The 14,683-nt window shown below is 43.0% G+C and overlaps 2 protein-coding genes across 2 annotated transcripts in view; one reads left to right on the plus strand and one right to left on the minus strand.

The window, feature by feature from the left end:
• The window catches only part of TRPM5 (transient receptor potential cation channel subfamily M member 5), a 48,796-nt gene that overhangs the window by 16,165 nt on the left and 17,948 nt on the right, over positions 1–14,683 (minus strand). The window contains exons 8-15 of the mRNA XM_083424821.1: positions 14,046–14,237; positions 12,660–12,762; positions 11,863–11,981; positions 9,684–10,034; positions 7,279–7,410; positions 4,497–4,620; positions 1,249–1,394; positions 781–893 (exon numbers count right to left, since the gene is read on the minus strand). Of these exons, the coding sequence (XP_083280947.1) occupies positions 781–893; positions 1,249–1,394; positions 4,497–4,620; positions 7,279–7,410; positions 9,684–10,034; positions 11,863–11,981; positions 12,660–12,762; positions 14,046–14,237 (1,280 nt within the window). The remainder of the gene's footprint in view (positions 1–780; positions 894–1,248; positions 1,395–4,496; positions 4,621–7,278; positions 7,411–9,683; positions 10,035–11,862; positions 11,982–12,659; positions 12,763–14,045; positions 14,238–14,683) is intronic.
• Positions 9,821–14,683, plus strand: part of KCNQ1 (potassium voltage-gated channel subfamily Q member 1) — a 332,458-nt gene continuing 327,595 nt past the window's right edge. Inside the window, exon 1 of the mRNA XM_083425015.1 lies at positions 9,821–9,837. The gene's annotated coding sequence lies outside the window, so the exon portion shown is untranslated. The remainder of the gene's footprint in view (positions 9,838–14,683) is intronic.

A 14,683-nucleotide genomic window follows, 5' to 3' on the forward strand; every position in this document is an offset into this window, starting at 1 on the left:
TATGATAGATACTAACTAAACTGGATCTACTCAGAGGAGACCTTACACATAATCCAGTTAAAACTCTAGCCCAGTGTCATAAATGTGTGTCTTTCCTTCATTCATTTTGGTTTAAGTGAGTTTGTGGATCAGACTGAAATAGGTTCTAGAATCTAGATATTTACAAAAGAGAAGGAGATGAGGCCAGGAGTTGATAGACATTGATAGATGAGAATGTACAAGCAATTGAGATAATGTCTGGTCTGGCACCTAGTATGCTGTTAAGAGTGAAAAACAGACACTGATAGCCTAAGAATCTGCACAAAGTATCCATCATTCTTCCATTTGGGCAGAATAATCATACTTCTGAGATATGGGATTTGAAAACAGTTGCGACCTTTTTTCTCCATGGTAGAGACTGAAAAAGTAGCATGACATGCAGATATTAAACTGGTGCAACTTCCCACATGATCACATCTGCATTCAAGGAAGAGATTTAGGGTTCTTCCAGTGTTTTCCACAAAGTCTACTTGTGCTCCCAATTTAATCTGGGTTTACTCTTTCTGTGGAAAACCCAATACTTCTTTTTAAAACTGCTGCCAGTGACCAGCTTGTGATACCTGAATAACCTGTTTGCAGTATCCAGACCTGTCTGGGGGAACCCTCACTAGCTGAACTTCTGCCTCTCATTCTGCTTTCAGATTAAAGAAGGAAATTTTTCTGTCACCACTATTTGTTGTCAAATACAACCTGTTTCCCACTATCTCTTCTTCCCATGCAGAAGGTCCTTATGGTTCTTACCTGAATGATATCAAATTTGTATAGATCAGGAAAGGGCACCCAAATCCACAGATCAGCTTTAGGATTGGGGTGGATGTTGACATATCTCCCCACCAAATCTTTGTTAGAAAAGCCTGGAATTTAGGACAAAAGGATGCAGCGTTGACACAATACAATAAGTATACAAGTAAATACCACTACCCAGATATCGTTGGACTAAAACTCCAATCAACCCCAGCCAGCAAGGCAAGTGGTCAGGGGTCCAACAACACCTGAAGAGCTATAGGTTCCCCACCCCTTACTGAACATAACACCAGAACAAAAACCAGAATTCCAATGACCCCCTTAAATTAGAAAATTTTCTTGGGCCACGCTTAACTTCTGGTTTCATCGACTCAGAGGAGGATATTCTTCTCACTCTCTTGTTCCCAACTTTGAATCAGCATTGGTAACATCTTTCGAAGAGGACCACCCTTGGATTTTACTAACCTGCACCCCATCGTGAGCAAAGAAAGACTTGGTATCTGCTTCTGTAGCCAAGTGGAGACAAGTCGTTTTGCTCCAGTACCGGTTCCTCCTCACCAACAAAGCAAAAGCTCGGTCTTCACTATTGTGGTAGCATTCGCTGAACAATTCTACCAAGGGGGGTGGTGGTAATAGGGGTGCAGGTGCAAGAAAAGAGAATGATACATAGAGAAAGCTAGACATATTCATATGTATGCGTTTTAAGTACTAGAGATGTTTATGCAGAAAAAAGTAATCCTTATATGCGTTTGTCTTGTTTATACAACTTTCAGTTCTGCTTTAGCTGCAGAGATGCATTTGGAACGTGATGGTGTTTGATACTTTGTGACCCCCACCCTCCACAGACCCTCCCCCTAAGATTGGCTGTTCCCATATTGGCAATTACTGGCAAAAATGAAACGCGAAAACAGCATGATATCCAAACAGCATGGGTTACAGTTATTAGCCTATGTGAAGGAGGAATCCTCCTCCCCACAGCACAGTCAGAGCAGAGGAATGCACACAGCTGAAGAATAAAAAGGCAGCTGGCAGCATTTCCTGGAAGAGTCCCAGAGAGAGAGAGAAAGCAGAGAGAGGGGATAGCTTTGAGGACAAGGAAGAGTGGAGAGGCTGCAAAAGGAAGAGGCCGGGAGGAAGGAAATCAGGGGATGGAGGACGGTGACAGAGGGGAAAGCGAGTGGGAAGCTATAACACAGAAGGGGAGGAAGAGAAGTAGTAGGCGTTGGTCAAGAAAGTCTGGGGGCCAAGTAGCCTCCAGTGGTCGCCTCCAGGGAGTTGAGATAGGATTCCATAAAGCAGGGAACCTATGCTAAAGGAATCCCTGGAGTGGAGGGGGAGAAAGAATTTATGCTTTGCTTTTTGAAGTTTCCTAACTTGTATTAATGAAGATACACAAAGGAAAGTGATGGATGGAAAACGAAGGGCCCTGCGTGAGGGGCAGGAGAGAGAGGAGGCTGGGTGGAACGGGGTGGGGAGATGGAGTTGATATTTTTATTTCAATGAACGTGAATCCCAAATGCTAAACTGAAAGAAGCATCCACAGCAAAACCTTAAATGTTAAAGGCTCTGCTCTTTCATACTGCATTCATTGCAATGACTAACATTGGGAGGTACAACAACATCTTAAACCTGGCTAGCTGTTTGAAGTCTGAAATTTGTCTGGATGCCTCCCCCCCCCCAAAAAAAAATTCACTTTTGCACACTTCTATGTTTCTTGCTTTTTTTAAAGAAGGAAGTTCTCAAAGTACCTACATTCCACTCTGAACAATAGCAGGAAATAATGCACATCTTGTGAGAGGGGTTTCGTTTTTTGCGAGGGGCTGAAAGAATGCAGAGGAAACAGCAGTGACTAGGCCAGAGGTGGGAGAGAACAGATGGGCAGCTACCCTGACTCCTACTCAAAAAGCTGGAAAGGTCTAAAATGTCAGGCAATGTCTGTAGCACACACGTGGTGCATGCATAACTCAGTATTAGAGCCCATGCCTGGCATGCAGATGATATCATACACAACCCTTAGCATATCCCATTAAAAACATCACATAGGAGAAGATGGGAAAGACCCTGGAGAGCCATGGCAAGAGAGTATGGTAAATAGCTCTGGGCTGTATCAGGGAAGGGAAACCTGTGGTCGTGTAGGTGTTCATAGAATTATCAAATCATGGAATTGTAGCATTGGAAGGGACCACAAGGGTCATCTAGTCCAATCCCCTGCAATGCAGGTATTTTTTTGCCCAACGTAGGGCTTGAACTCACAACTCTGAAATTAAGCCTCATGCTTACCGACTGAGCTATCCAGAAGGAACATGTTGTTGAACTACAACTCCCCTCATTCCTGACCACTGGCCAAGCTGGCTGGGGCTGATGGGATCTGGAGCCCAAGAATAACATCTAGAGGGCCAGAGGACTAGATGCACAAATAGTTTGTTCTGGTATTAAGGCAGTTTCCATCCCAAGTGGGACAACCGATACATCTCATCATCTCCAGTCACCAGCTGTCTAATCTCAGGCAGGGGCACTTGGAGGAGTACCACCTTGGATAATATTACAGTCCAGACAGGTTCAGCTGGAAGGAGGTGGTCCTTTAGGTACCTTGGCGCCAACCAGCACTTTGGATTATATCTGGAAATTTACAGATAGCTATTAATGTCATAGGCCAGGAGCCAGTTTTCCTGCTGAAGAGCAGCTTGAAGGGGGAGAAGGCAGAGTGATTCCACCTGCACCTGATCAGCCTTCAAGGACTCAGAGGAGAAGGCGATGATGAGAGCCAGCTGGCTTCAGCCTTCTTAAGCAGAACTTCCAGCAGCAGTCAGTTACTGGTAACGATTGTAGTCCTGGTCCTACCTTGCTGCTTCCTGCTTGTCTTGACCCTTAACCCCATGATCATTGGATTCCCTGATCCCTGGACCATCTGACCACATGGATTGCTGTTCACCTGACCCTAGGACTTTGCACGCTGACTCTGCCACCAGGCAAGTACACCTCTGAGACTCTTCTGGTTGGCTGGCCTCCCAATCCACTAAGCTCTGCCCGTTGTTGCTCAGCAATGAGACTACGATAACTAAGCTCTTTTAGAAGTGGCAAGAGATGTTCCCAGTGGTGCCTGTCTGTCAGTAGTCGAAATGCTACATTTTGAACTAGCTGAAATTTTTGAGAAGAACCCCATGCACAATCCATCACAATAATCAATCCCAGGTGTTACTAGGGCCAGCAGTAATTTTGCAACCCCTATCTATCAACTAGCCCATGAAAGGCAAAAACGTGTGCCCTGAAATTAATGGTGAGTGGTTTGTTTGATTGGTAGAGCAATGATCCAGTTAATTCTCATCAAAGCATGCCACCTTTGTATCTTGCTCAGAGTTTTAATTACTTTGAGAGAAGACAATTGTCCTGCTCCATTGCAGAAATACTTTGCAGTCTCCACCCCCCCCCACCCCCCGTTCAGATACCCATTACAGGAAGGCAAACACTCAAATTGCCATTTGATGTTGTTGGGTCACCTCCAGACTGTCGGTACTTTGCAAAGGTTCAAGCAGTTTGGACAGTTAAAAGTGGGTGGAATCATTCTGGCCTCATCTGCACTAAACCTTTAAAGCTGCCACAATGAACGAGTGATTCCTTGCAAGAGTGGAATGAGGGTAATACGGGACTTGTAAAAATACATTTGGTCTGTTTGCCCAGACAAGTTTTAAATGGTTGACACTGTATACGCTTACCCACAGCAAGCTGCTCATATTTTGCCTCTTTCATTTTGCGGACTACTTCAGCTTCTTTCTCCAGGTGGGACATCTCTCGGAGGATTTTGCAAGCTGCCAGGGCTGCAGCTACACCTTCCTGACCCTGGGGTGGAGAAACCATGTAAAATCACATCCAATTCTTAACAGTCGATTAAAAACAATAGCATCTCCTTGAGATGCCACCTGCCCTGTTTATTTCATATTTCCCAATGACTTGGTCTATACTGAGCAGGAAGCACTATTACAAGAGTGGCTAGGGAAACCCAGAGTATAAATAATAAAATTATGATGATGAAGATATTACAACCACATTGTGAATACTTCTGGAAGGGCAATCCTTTCAATCTGTTGCAGCAAAAAAAAACCCCAAAGCATCTTTAAGACCCAGACATTTGTTATCTCATAAACTCCCCCGCCCCCAGTTAGATCCTTGCTGAAAAAGGTCCTTGCTGAAAAGGCAAAAAGCTTTTCCAGGGTAGCATAATAAGCAGCTCAAAAATGCTTTCCTCTTGAAATGAACACTTTTAACAATTAGTGCTATTCTGGTCTAGCAGATTGGGCCTAAATTTCTGGCTAGCCTTGAAGTCCCAGGGAGGCTGTGGGCCAAGGCACATCCTTCCAAATGGGAACAAACAGGATAAGGGCTTTTTGCATTGTAAACAGTGTGATATGAATGAATATGAGAATGCTGAGAAGGTCAATGGGAGAAGAGTTCATGAGACACAATGAGAAAAACGGCAAATGCTGCAAGTAAGGAATGTGCTCACAAGTGAGGCTCAAAAGCATTTTTTGAGGGAAGTGGCTTTGTTGTATTTGTTTCTGCCTTAAATTTACTCATAAGTGTAAATGTGCATTCTTCTGGCCAATTCAGATTTTACATTAGAATTGCAAATGCACCTCCCCCAACACACAGACACACACTGACAACTTTCAGGCATTTATAGAAGTGGTTTAAATCACTTAAAGATGATTTAAGTCTAACATGGGAAACACCCCAACAATTTAGTTGATTCAGCTACATTTTCCTTCTAAGTGATATGAAAAGCAAATTTGTATTGGGGGCTTCTCACAATAAATGCTTCCTTGCCCAAAAGAAACTCATGAAGGTGAATTCTTCATAGCACTGTATTACTCCCATCTAGGGCTATGTGGGGTGTCCGTTTGGTTTTTTGCCATGCCTGAGAACTGCTTTAAGGCAGTTATTTAGAATGCTGGGGGGGGGGGTGTTTTTAAAGAATTCTGCTTCTCAGAATAGACTCTCAAAGGTGGGCTCTCTGGATTCTTGGTGGGCTGGATTATTGCCCCATGCTTTCTAAGTACAGGCTGTATACCTCAGTTGGTTAGAATGTGGTTATCTCAATGCTGCCATCAATATTGATGTATTTAGGGTGCCATTTTGGAAAGGGGGTTATGGGAAGGAATAGTTGGTTGGTTGTAAGTTGCTTTGGTTTTCCCTGGGCATGATAAAATGGCTAACAAATTTAATAAATAACAGTTCAGTGGAGACCCACCCCCTGAAAAACAGGTTGTATTCATGGTGCTAAATAGTTGTGTGAGCAGAATGACTTCCGCTTGCGCAACTGAACTTCCCCCTCTCTTCTTCCCCCTAATCTGTTCTGGCAGTTCCCCCAACCCTCCAGAACAGATCTGGGGACAGTGAGGGGGCAGTAAAGGGGAGGAAAGTCCCATTGCACAAGCAGAAGTTTATCTGCCCACACTGAGTTGAATATCACCCTTGGACTTTAGGTTTCCCAGAATTGGATAAATAGAGAATCAGCATCAATGAACATTTTGACAATGTGACGAAACAGAGGGTTTCTGTTCCTTCTGCCTCAGTAAATTTAGGCTCTCTTCGCCTGTGGTTCATGTCATGCAGGCATGTCTGCAGTGAGTGACCCCTTTCAGGAGTAAATAATCTGAAAGCTATAGCACACGCTGCACACAGGGCTTCCCTTTTATGAGAGGAAACAATATATTTATTTCTTTATGCCTTAGTTATGGGGAAGCAGAAATGTCAGGTTTCCTGCTTGGTACACCACAGGTTGACCCCTCCCTTTCCAGTCAGGTTTCTGATTCTTTCATCCAACCTGGTATCCAGGGATTGTGCCTGGTCCCAGATACAATGGCTTAATAACAAATTACACCTTTTACCCTGAGAAGGTCCAGGCATTAATTCCTAGCATCTCAGTTTAAAAGGAGCTTGCTGGAAGGCCTTTGCCCTGGAAGGAATTAAGTCTGGTGTATTGTAAGGCAGCTCCATAGGATCAGACATCAGACGCAAGGAAGGAGCCTCTCCAGGCAACAGTTTGCATCTGGTGTCTTGCAGTTTGTGGGCTATGGCATTATGACCCCTGGTACTGGTGGTCCTGCGGTTTGCATGAAGGCTGGGGTTGCACTATGGGGCATTTCCCCACTTCTCTCTCCAATGTTGAACAATGTGATGATAGCAGTATCTCCTGAAGAGGGCTATTGCTTTTACTGATTATGTGATGTATTTTTTAATTGCTCTTGCTGGTTGTTGTTTTATTATTGCTTTTGGATGTTGCAGCCTGCTCACAAAAATGTATCATAAAAGGCAGGAAATAAATAAACAAAGCAATAATGATAGCCTCCGTAGTAGAGAGTCCATTTTGGATTGCTGAAGGGGAGGTATCTAAGTCCCCTCTCCCCACCAGTAGCTTCTATTTGCCCCTCCTATAAAATACAGGTAAGTAGGTAAAATAAGCATTTGAAATCTGACGCACTGCACTATGAAGCTTACCATCGCCCAGAAGTAGTACGCCATCTTGTGCCGGTTTTGAAGTACTGCCCATAAGAATAAATCTCTCCAAGGATTTTCGCTTTTCTGATTCATATCCAAAGGGCTCGGTACCCTTTTTGCACTTATCTTATCCTAAAGGAGCAAATAACTTGTTATCATGCAATCTTGGTTATCTGGAACTTCCCTAAGTGGATCTTTCTATTTGCAGGCAAGCATTATGATCCCAACCATTAAATGATCAAAACAATTTTCCAAAGTAGGAGAGGTCTCCTGCTCTTGAGCAACCCTCCACAAGGATCTTCTCCACGTCACAGCAATTAGCTACAGAGGGCATCAAAGCATGCTTAGAAGGATGCACAGCACACTGAACGGCCACCATCTATTAATTGTGATGTACCAGATCATAGTCTGAATAAGTGGAACAGCATCCCCGTTCCATGCACTGCAATGTAGGAGAGGGGACATATCCTTCAAAACTAATGATGCTCTTCGAGTTAAGGAACATCTGGAAACATGTAGGCAACCTCTATCAATATGTTTTGTATCATTTTAGAAAGATAATGCATCTCTGAGTCTTCAGGCAAATTTTATGCTCCCCAATTGTCCGGATGAAACCACTGCATAGCACTTATATCTGTACCAGTTGCAAGCCCCCAAATGGCACGTCTGTCTGTGCTGAACGCAAAACCAGAGAGCTCCCAGCTCCCTTAAATAAGCCTCTTGGATTTTGTTTGTTTTTGGCAGTACCCTGAGATAATTTATTCACTGTCACTACTGAATTAAAGGCGCACTGTGTCCTGGAAACAAATGAATAGGTATGAGAACATCCTGTCTGAAAGACATTGTGCAGAGAAGTTGCAATTAGCCATATGACCCAGCTTTCTGTTATATCAGATTTTTATTTGGTTTTGGCAACAAGAGCACACTTTTCAGCAGACACTAATTAATGGTGGTTCATTAAAATTCAAGCAAGTCATCTCAAGGTCTAGCATGCAAAGGCTCGTACATAAATCCAGGCTCAACTGTTCAACCCCTTTACTGTTTCTTTTATGCTGAGAGAGAGAGGAAAGTAAGCATTTTGATGCTTACATTTCCCAGTGAAAGCACCACATCAGTATCTGATTCCTGATTTTGGATTTTTTACCCTCACTACCCCATGATGTATTTTTCAATACGGTCAAACAGGGACATTCTGATTTCATTTTTGTCCTTTGGACAATACTCTAAGCCCTGGTCCAGAAGTCACAGTGTGATATTTTATCAATACATTGAATAAGATATCTCAAGGTATAAGATAGCTATTCTGCAGTTTGCTACACCATTTTATTAAAAAATAGTTTGGGTATATGCCCTAACATAGGAAAGGAGAAATGCATAGAAATCGACTGTTAGGGGACTGCCATTGGAACAGGGGAGGGAGGCAGAGAGATACAGAGAGCCTCTGGTGATTATGAGAAGCAGCCCTCTCTTCTTGTCCGGCAGTGGAGAAAGCCACACCTCCAGTGGAGCCAAGGGAGAGGGGAGTAGCTGGCTGAAGGGAGGGCTCTAAGATGCTACGGACAGTGCAAGCGCCTCACCTAGCCCAGCCGGCCAGGAAGCACACACACCGCTTCCGTCGCCCTGCTTGCGCAGGGGGTGAAACGTAAAGAGGGGAGGCGGAGATTTGGGGTGTCTAAGTTCTTATGCTGGGGGAGAAACCGTAAAGGGGCACTCCCGGAATCTGCAAGTGACTGAGATGGACATGAACTTTGGGGTTTTGCACTGTAAATAGTTTGCACCAATAAAACCTGTAAAAGACAGGTCAGAGTCCTGCCTGGTTACTCACGAGCAATCACCTCCATACCTGACATCAACAAACAATACAGGTGTGTGATGTGGAATTTTCATATTCACTAATAGCATCACATAAAAATATCCAATAGTTATCCATTATAGCCGGGCAACCGCAATCCAGGCAAAAACAATAACATTGGAGTTGCTATCTGATGGGGGATACTGCAAACTCTGAACCAGGGATGGGGAACCTGTGCCCTTCCAGGTGGACAGCATGGCCAATGGTCAGGGATGACGTGAACCACCTTTTTTGAGGGCCATAGGTTGCCCTTCCCAGCCCTAGAAGGAAGAAAATTGTGAAAGTGAACATTGTCCAAGTTTCTGATGCCTCCCTCATTTTACAGGTGAAAGGCATATTGCCTTACTGCAAACTTGCCTTAAGGACATGAGGAGATTTCAATGACACATTCAGGCCATTTCAACAGTGATTTGATTTGTGAGCACAGCAGCTTATCTGTGGCTTCTTGGACCTGAAAATAATGGAATTGGGTGGTGTGCCAGTGGTTATATATACTGGGTCCCAAAGGGCCATGCCTTGCGTTCAACACTCCCTATGTTTTTGAGAAACTTACGGCTTTCTTCTTGCTTCCAGATTTAGGGTCTTGGTAGAAACCTCTGCATGCATCATGAAGGAAGTCCTTCAGCACCCTGGAAACCTCATGAAGAGTGAAGAGAGGGCAAGTGTCCACTGCTTCCTTGTGCTGTTGACCACTCATCCCTGCCAAGGTGAGTCTGCTTTCCTCATGTTTTTTAAGCAGAAGCGAATAGAGGAGGCACTTTGGCGAGATGGTACAGTAGAGTCTCTGAAGGCGGCTGTAGGTCAGGAAGTCATACATGTTGGCCCCGTTATCAATGAACAACTTGACAAATTCAGGCTTGTCATTCACCAGAGCATCCATCATCACTTCTTCTAGGTCACATGACTGAGTTTACAAGAAATGCAAAAGGAGAAAGAAATTCCATTGCAGTAGTTATTAGCATTAGGAATTGTGACATTCTTGCCACATGCAAACCGGAGCAAGGAGGTCCATTGGACCAGACAGACAAAAACAAGGTAAATAGAACTTTACATCCTGGCACATTTCAATCTGCCACAGCAAGCATACAAACCCTGTTAAATAGCTTCTGGACTGGACCAGTTTACCATACAACAAATTTGCACCAAAGGAGCAATATACAGATAATGTACTGTACTACCTTATGCCTGGCGTGCTCTGGTCCATGGGGACACAACTAAATGACTAAACAACAAAACCTTATGACTGTTCATTCATCAGGTTAAGTAGCTGACTTGCATTGCACCCTGAGAGAGCCATTACATGCTAAGAATAGAAACAATCAATATGCTTAGGATATGAGCTTTTTGTCCTTCGCTGCTCAATTAGGTACTGGTCCTGACATTGCATGCACTGTGTGGACTGGTCTGCATCCCTTTGGCAAATTCCCCTGGCAGTGTTCTCTGGTAGAACCAATGGTATGAGCAGTAGCTCTCATTCATTGAGCCCACACCCTGATCCACATCCCAGGTATTAAGTGGTAAGACCAGGGCCAAATTTAGGTTTGATGAGGCCCTAAGCTACTGAAAATAGATTTTATTTTATTTGTTTTTTTATCTTATATTTTGGAAATGTACATCCAAGGTTTTTCCCTTTACATTTTTGGGGGGGGGGGGCAAGAGAGTGGGGCACTAAGCTATAGCTTGTTTAGGTTATACATAAATCCGGCACTGGGTGGGACACTCACTATGTGCTTTGCTCAAGGAGACTCGTCAAGGAGAGCCAGTATGGTGTAGTGGTTAAGAGCGGTAGACTCGTAATCTGGTGAACCAGGTTCGTGTCTCTGCTCCTCCACATGCAGCTGCTGGGTGACCTTGGGCCAGTTACACTTCTTTGAAGTCTCTCAGCCCCACTCACCTCACAGAGTGTATGTTGTGGGGGAGGAAGGGAAAGGATGAATGTTAGCCGCTTTGAGACTTCTTTGGGTAGTGATAAAGCGGGATATCAAATCCAAACGCTTCTTCTTCATCATCTGGTGGCTACACAAATATCCTCTTCAGCACCAAGCAAGGACCGTTCTATTCTCCTGGACATTTTAAAACTATGTTTCTTTGCCCTTGAAACAAATGATTTCTGCTTGGTTTCAATCCTGCTATCTCAGTTTGTCCCAGTTTTTAGGCAAGACATTGAACATTTGGTTTAATGTTCTAAATACTTTAATTAATCTTATAATGTTTCACTTGAACTCTTGTGTGAACTACCTAGAGGACTCTGTTGATTGGGCAGTCAAGCATATATTATAAATAAATAAATAAATTGTGATGAAACTGAAAGAGGTCCAGGTCATAGTCTGATGACTTGCTAAAGTTTAAACATGTCTGATCAGAGTCTGAATTAGAGACTTAAAGGAGATCCCTACATAGCCTTCATTGAGGTGCATTTTGGAAGAAAGCTGATTTCTATCACTTCTTCTGGAATAAACATTTGGGGAATTTTTATCACAGAAATGCCGGTCGAGGATGTAGACCAGCCTTGGGATTCCTGACAGTGGAGTGCTTTGAGGATGCAATGGCATCAGATACGAACATTAATCTTGGGCTCTTTTCAACTGTTCAACTTTTAGATTACTTCGTAAGGATTGGAGAAGAAGATTACTCATGTGTATAACTCAAAAACTTCATTTACCAGCAGATATTAAAGTTACCAACTTTAGTATAAGCAACTGAAGCATGGAAGAAGAAAAAAAAACCCCTACCTTCCACTCAACATCTCCATTGAATATTTCACTCTTAGCTATATCCACTCTGTTCCAGGCCACAGCCAGCTTCAGCTCATCCAGGTATTCTTGGGCTTCCTGACTATGACTTTTACAGGCTAACCATAAACATAAAATAAGAATACATTAATCATGCGCCTTTAGGATGGATTAACAGGTCAGTCCTATGCATATTTACTCAGAAATAAGCCTCACAAGTCCAGTGGGGTTTGCTCTGAAGTAAGTGTGCTTAGGACTGCAGCCCCAAACCCTCAATAGTTAATAAAATATAAAATAAAATAAAATAAAAAAGCTTTACTTTGAATCCTATTTTCTGAAAGTTTCAAGGTTGGTTTGTTTTTTTAAAAAAAATGTTTTCACTACATTTAAAGCATTACAATTCAATTAAGCCAACTTAACTAGGGATATGGCACTGAACAAAGTAAATATGAAAAGTTAACCATCAATAGTCTGTCATTCATAAGCTTCTACCAGAGTGTGGTTGTTTTTCATTGACTTTCTTATTTCATATGACTCCTTTAGAGTTTAGGGAGAAAGTAAATATTTTCCAGTTTCAGTGAGCCTTTAGTCTGCAGTGGTCTTATGACTTTACTATTGTTTTATTATTTTTAAATTGTTTGAATTAGAATTGTTTTGTATATTGGTGGTTTTATCCATATTGTCCACCATTTTGAGTGTCTACAGGAAAAGAAATTTATGAAGAAATTAAATGAGGTAGTACTGGATTAGGGAGTCTTCTTTTTTTAAACAGACAACATATATTAAAAACATGTTACCTTTAACCAGTGCTTTCAAAATGACCGTATCCAGTTCTTCTGAACCTTCTTGTTCAAAGTTATGCACTGTTAAAAGCTGCTGCTGGACAAGAATGCTTTGGATCTAAAGAGATAAAGCAGTTTGATGTTTCCCACTTCCATTATAGTAAAAATAAAGGGTGAAATCCAACAAAATCATTCTCAGAGTTAGCTCACTGACATCAGTGGATGTAAATTACTTAAAACCTCTGCTTACAGTGCATCTGCTCTATGACTAACACTTGATATCACCCAAAATATACAAAATACTCAGGCTTTAGTTACAAATCATTTCATTCCTTACCAAGGGATAAGAGACTCAGAACCAAAGCAAAGGCCTTTTGGGGCCAGTTTTGCTCTCTCTCTCTCTCTCTCTCTTTCTCTCTCTCTCTCTCACACACACACACACACACACACTACAAAGAAGGAGAATCTATATATGAACGGTTGAGGGAGTTGATATGTTTATCCTGGTAAAGAGGAGACTGAGAAGAGATGTAATATCCATATTCAAATAGCTAAAGGGCTGTTGCATGGAAGATGGAGCAAGCTTGTTTCCTCCTGCTCTGGAGGCTTGGGACCTCAACCAATGGATTCTAGTTATAAGAAAGGAGATTCCAACCAGGGCCATCTTACCCATAGGCGCTAAGGGTGCAAGGCACCCAGGCGCCGGGCTCTCAGGTGTGCCAGACCGAGAGTCTGGGGCCCAAGAATTGAGTCCAGGAAAGAGCCCGCCACTTGGTCAAAGGGCCGTGGCGGGCTCTTCTGCTGCGGGCAGCTCTGCGAGTTTGGGGGCGACTGAGCCAGCGAGACGCTGAGGTGGCCGGCTGGCTCCGCCCTCCTGCGTGCCTGGGACTGGGCAACCAGGGAGGAGCGCCAGGAGGATCTTTGCACCCCGGCGCCGCATATGCTTAAGACAGCCCTGATTCCAACTAAACAACAGGAAGAATGTTCTGACTGTAAGAGCTGTTTGATAGTGAAACAGACTTCCACGAAAGGTGATGGACTTCCTTGAAGGTTTTCCAGTTGAGTGTGGATGGCCATCTGTCATGTTTAGGTTACAGTAGTTGAGACTGCTGCATTGCATGGAGTTGGATTAGATCACCCTTGAGGTCCCTTCCAATTCTACAGTTTTATGATCAAGCACTTGTATACAAAATCCTTAGTATTACAAAATGAAAAGGGAAAGAGAAGTACGGGGAGGGGTTGGTCTCATTTAAGAAAGATTAAGGAGGTGAAAGAATGGCTTGAGTTTAGAAATGCACCAAAGTATAGCCCAGGATGGTTGACAATAGAGTGGATAGGTCTTTACTGCTCATAGTCTGTAAATGCATTAGATGACTACAAAGTACCAAGAAGTCAATTTACCACCGCAGTCCACTGAAGAATATCTGTTCCCAAGAAATCCTCTGTGGGGAATTTCTCTTTTAACTGTTTTTCTACCACCTGTGGCACAATTAAGTGTGGCTCATTCATAAGTGCAGCTAAGATGTCAGCTATGCCACCAGATCCTGCCAAGATGAGCCAGGGGGCAGAATTTTCCAGTCCCCTGCAAATTCGCTGTTAAAAAAAAACAATAAAAATGATGAGACCATATCTGCTCAAACAACATGAAAATGCAATATTATGCAAAGTTACTCTGCACAAACAAGCCCAGTTAGTTGTATGTATAGGACTGCTGCCTAAAGTGACATTCTCAGAAATAACTGAACCCCTATGTTGCATTTTGTTATCTAGATTGCTATCTTTGCAAAAGGTTTGTTGAATTAGCCTGATAAGTGACCCCAGTAGGGTTACAATTCTTAGACTAGACTGTGGCCCATTTCTCAAAGAAAATGTAAGAGATGGCACTTATTTTAACGAATTGTTCCATAGTGAAATCCCAGGACTCTTCAATCGAAAAGCTTTTTTTCTTTTTCAGTAGCTGGACAAGCACATGTGCTGAAGTGGTTTTGCATTCATAAAAAACTGTTGTCTTTAGCCATTGTTGAAGGACATTTTCTAAG

This window comes from Podarcis tiliguerta (genome assembly GCF_965153285.1).
Source record: "Podarcis tiliguerta genome assembly, chromosome: 1".
NCBI classification, from domain to species: domain Eukaryota; kingdom Metazoa; phylum Chordata; class Lepidosauria; order Squamata; family Lacertidae; genus Podarcis; species Podarcis tiliguerta.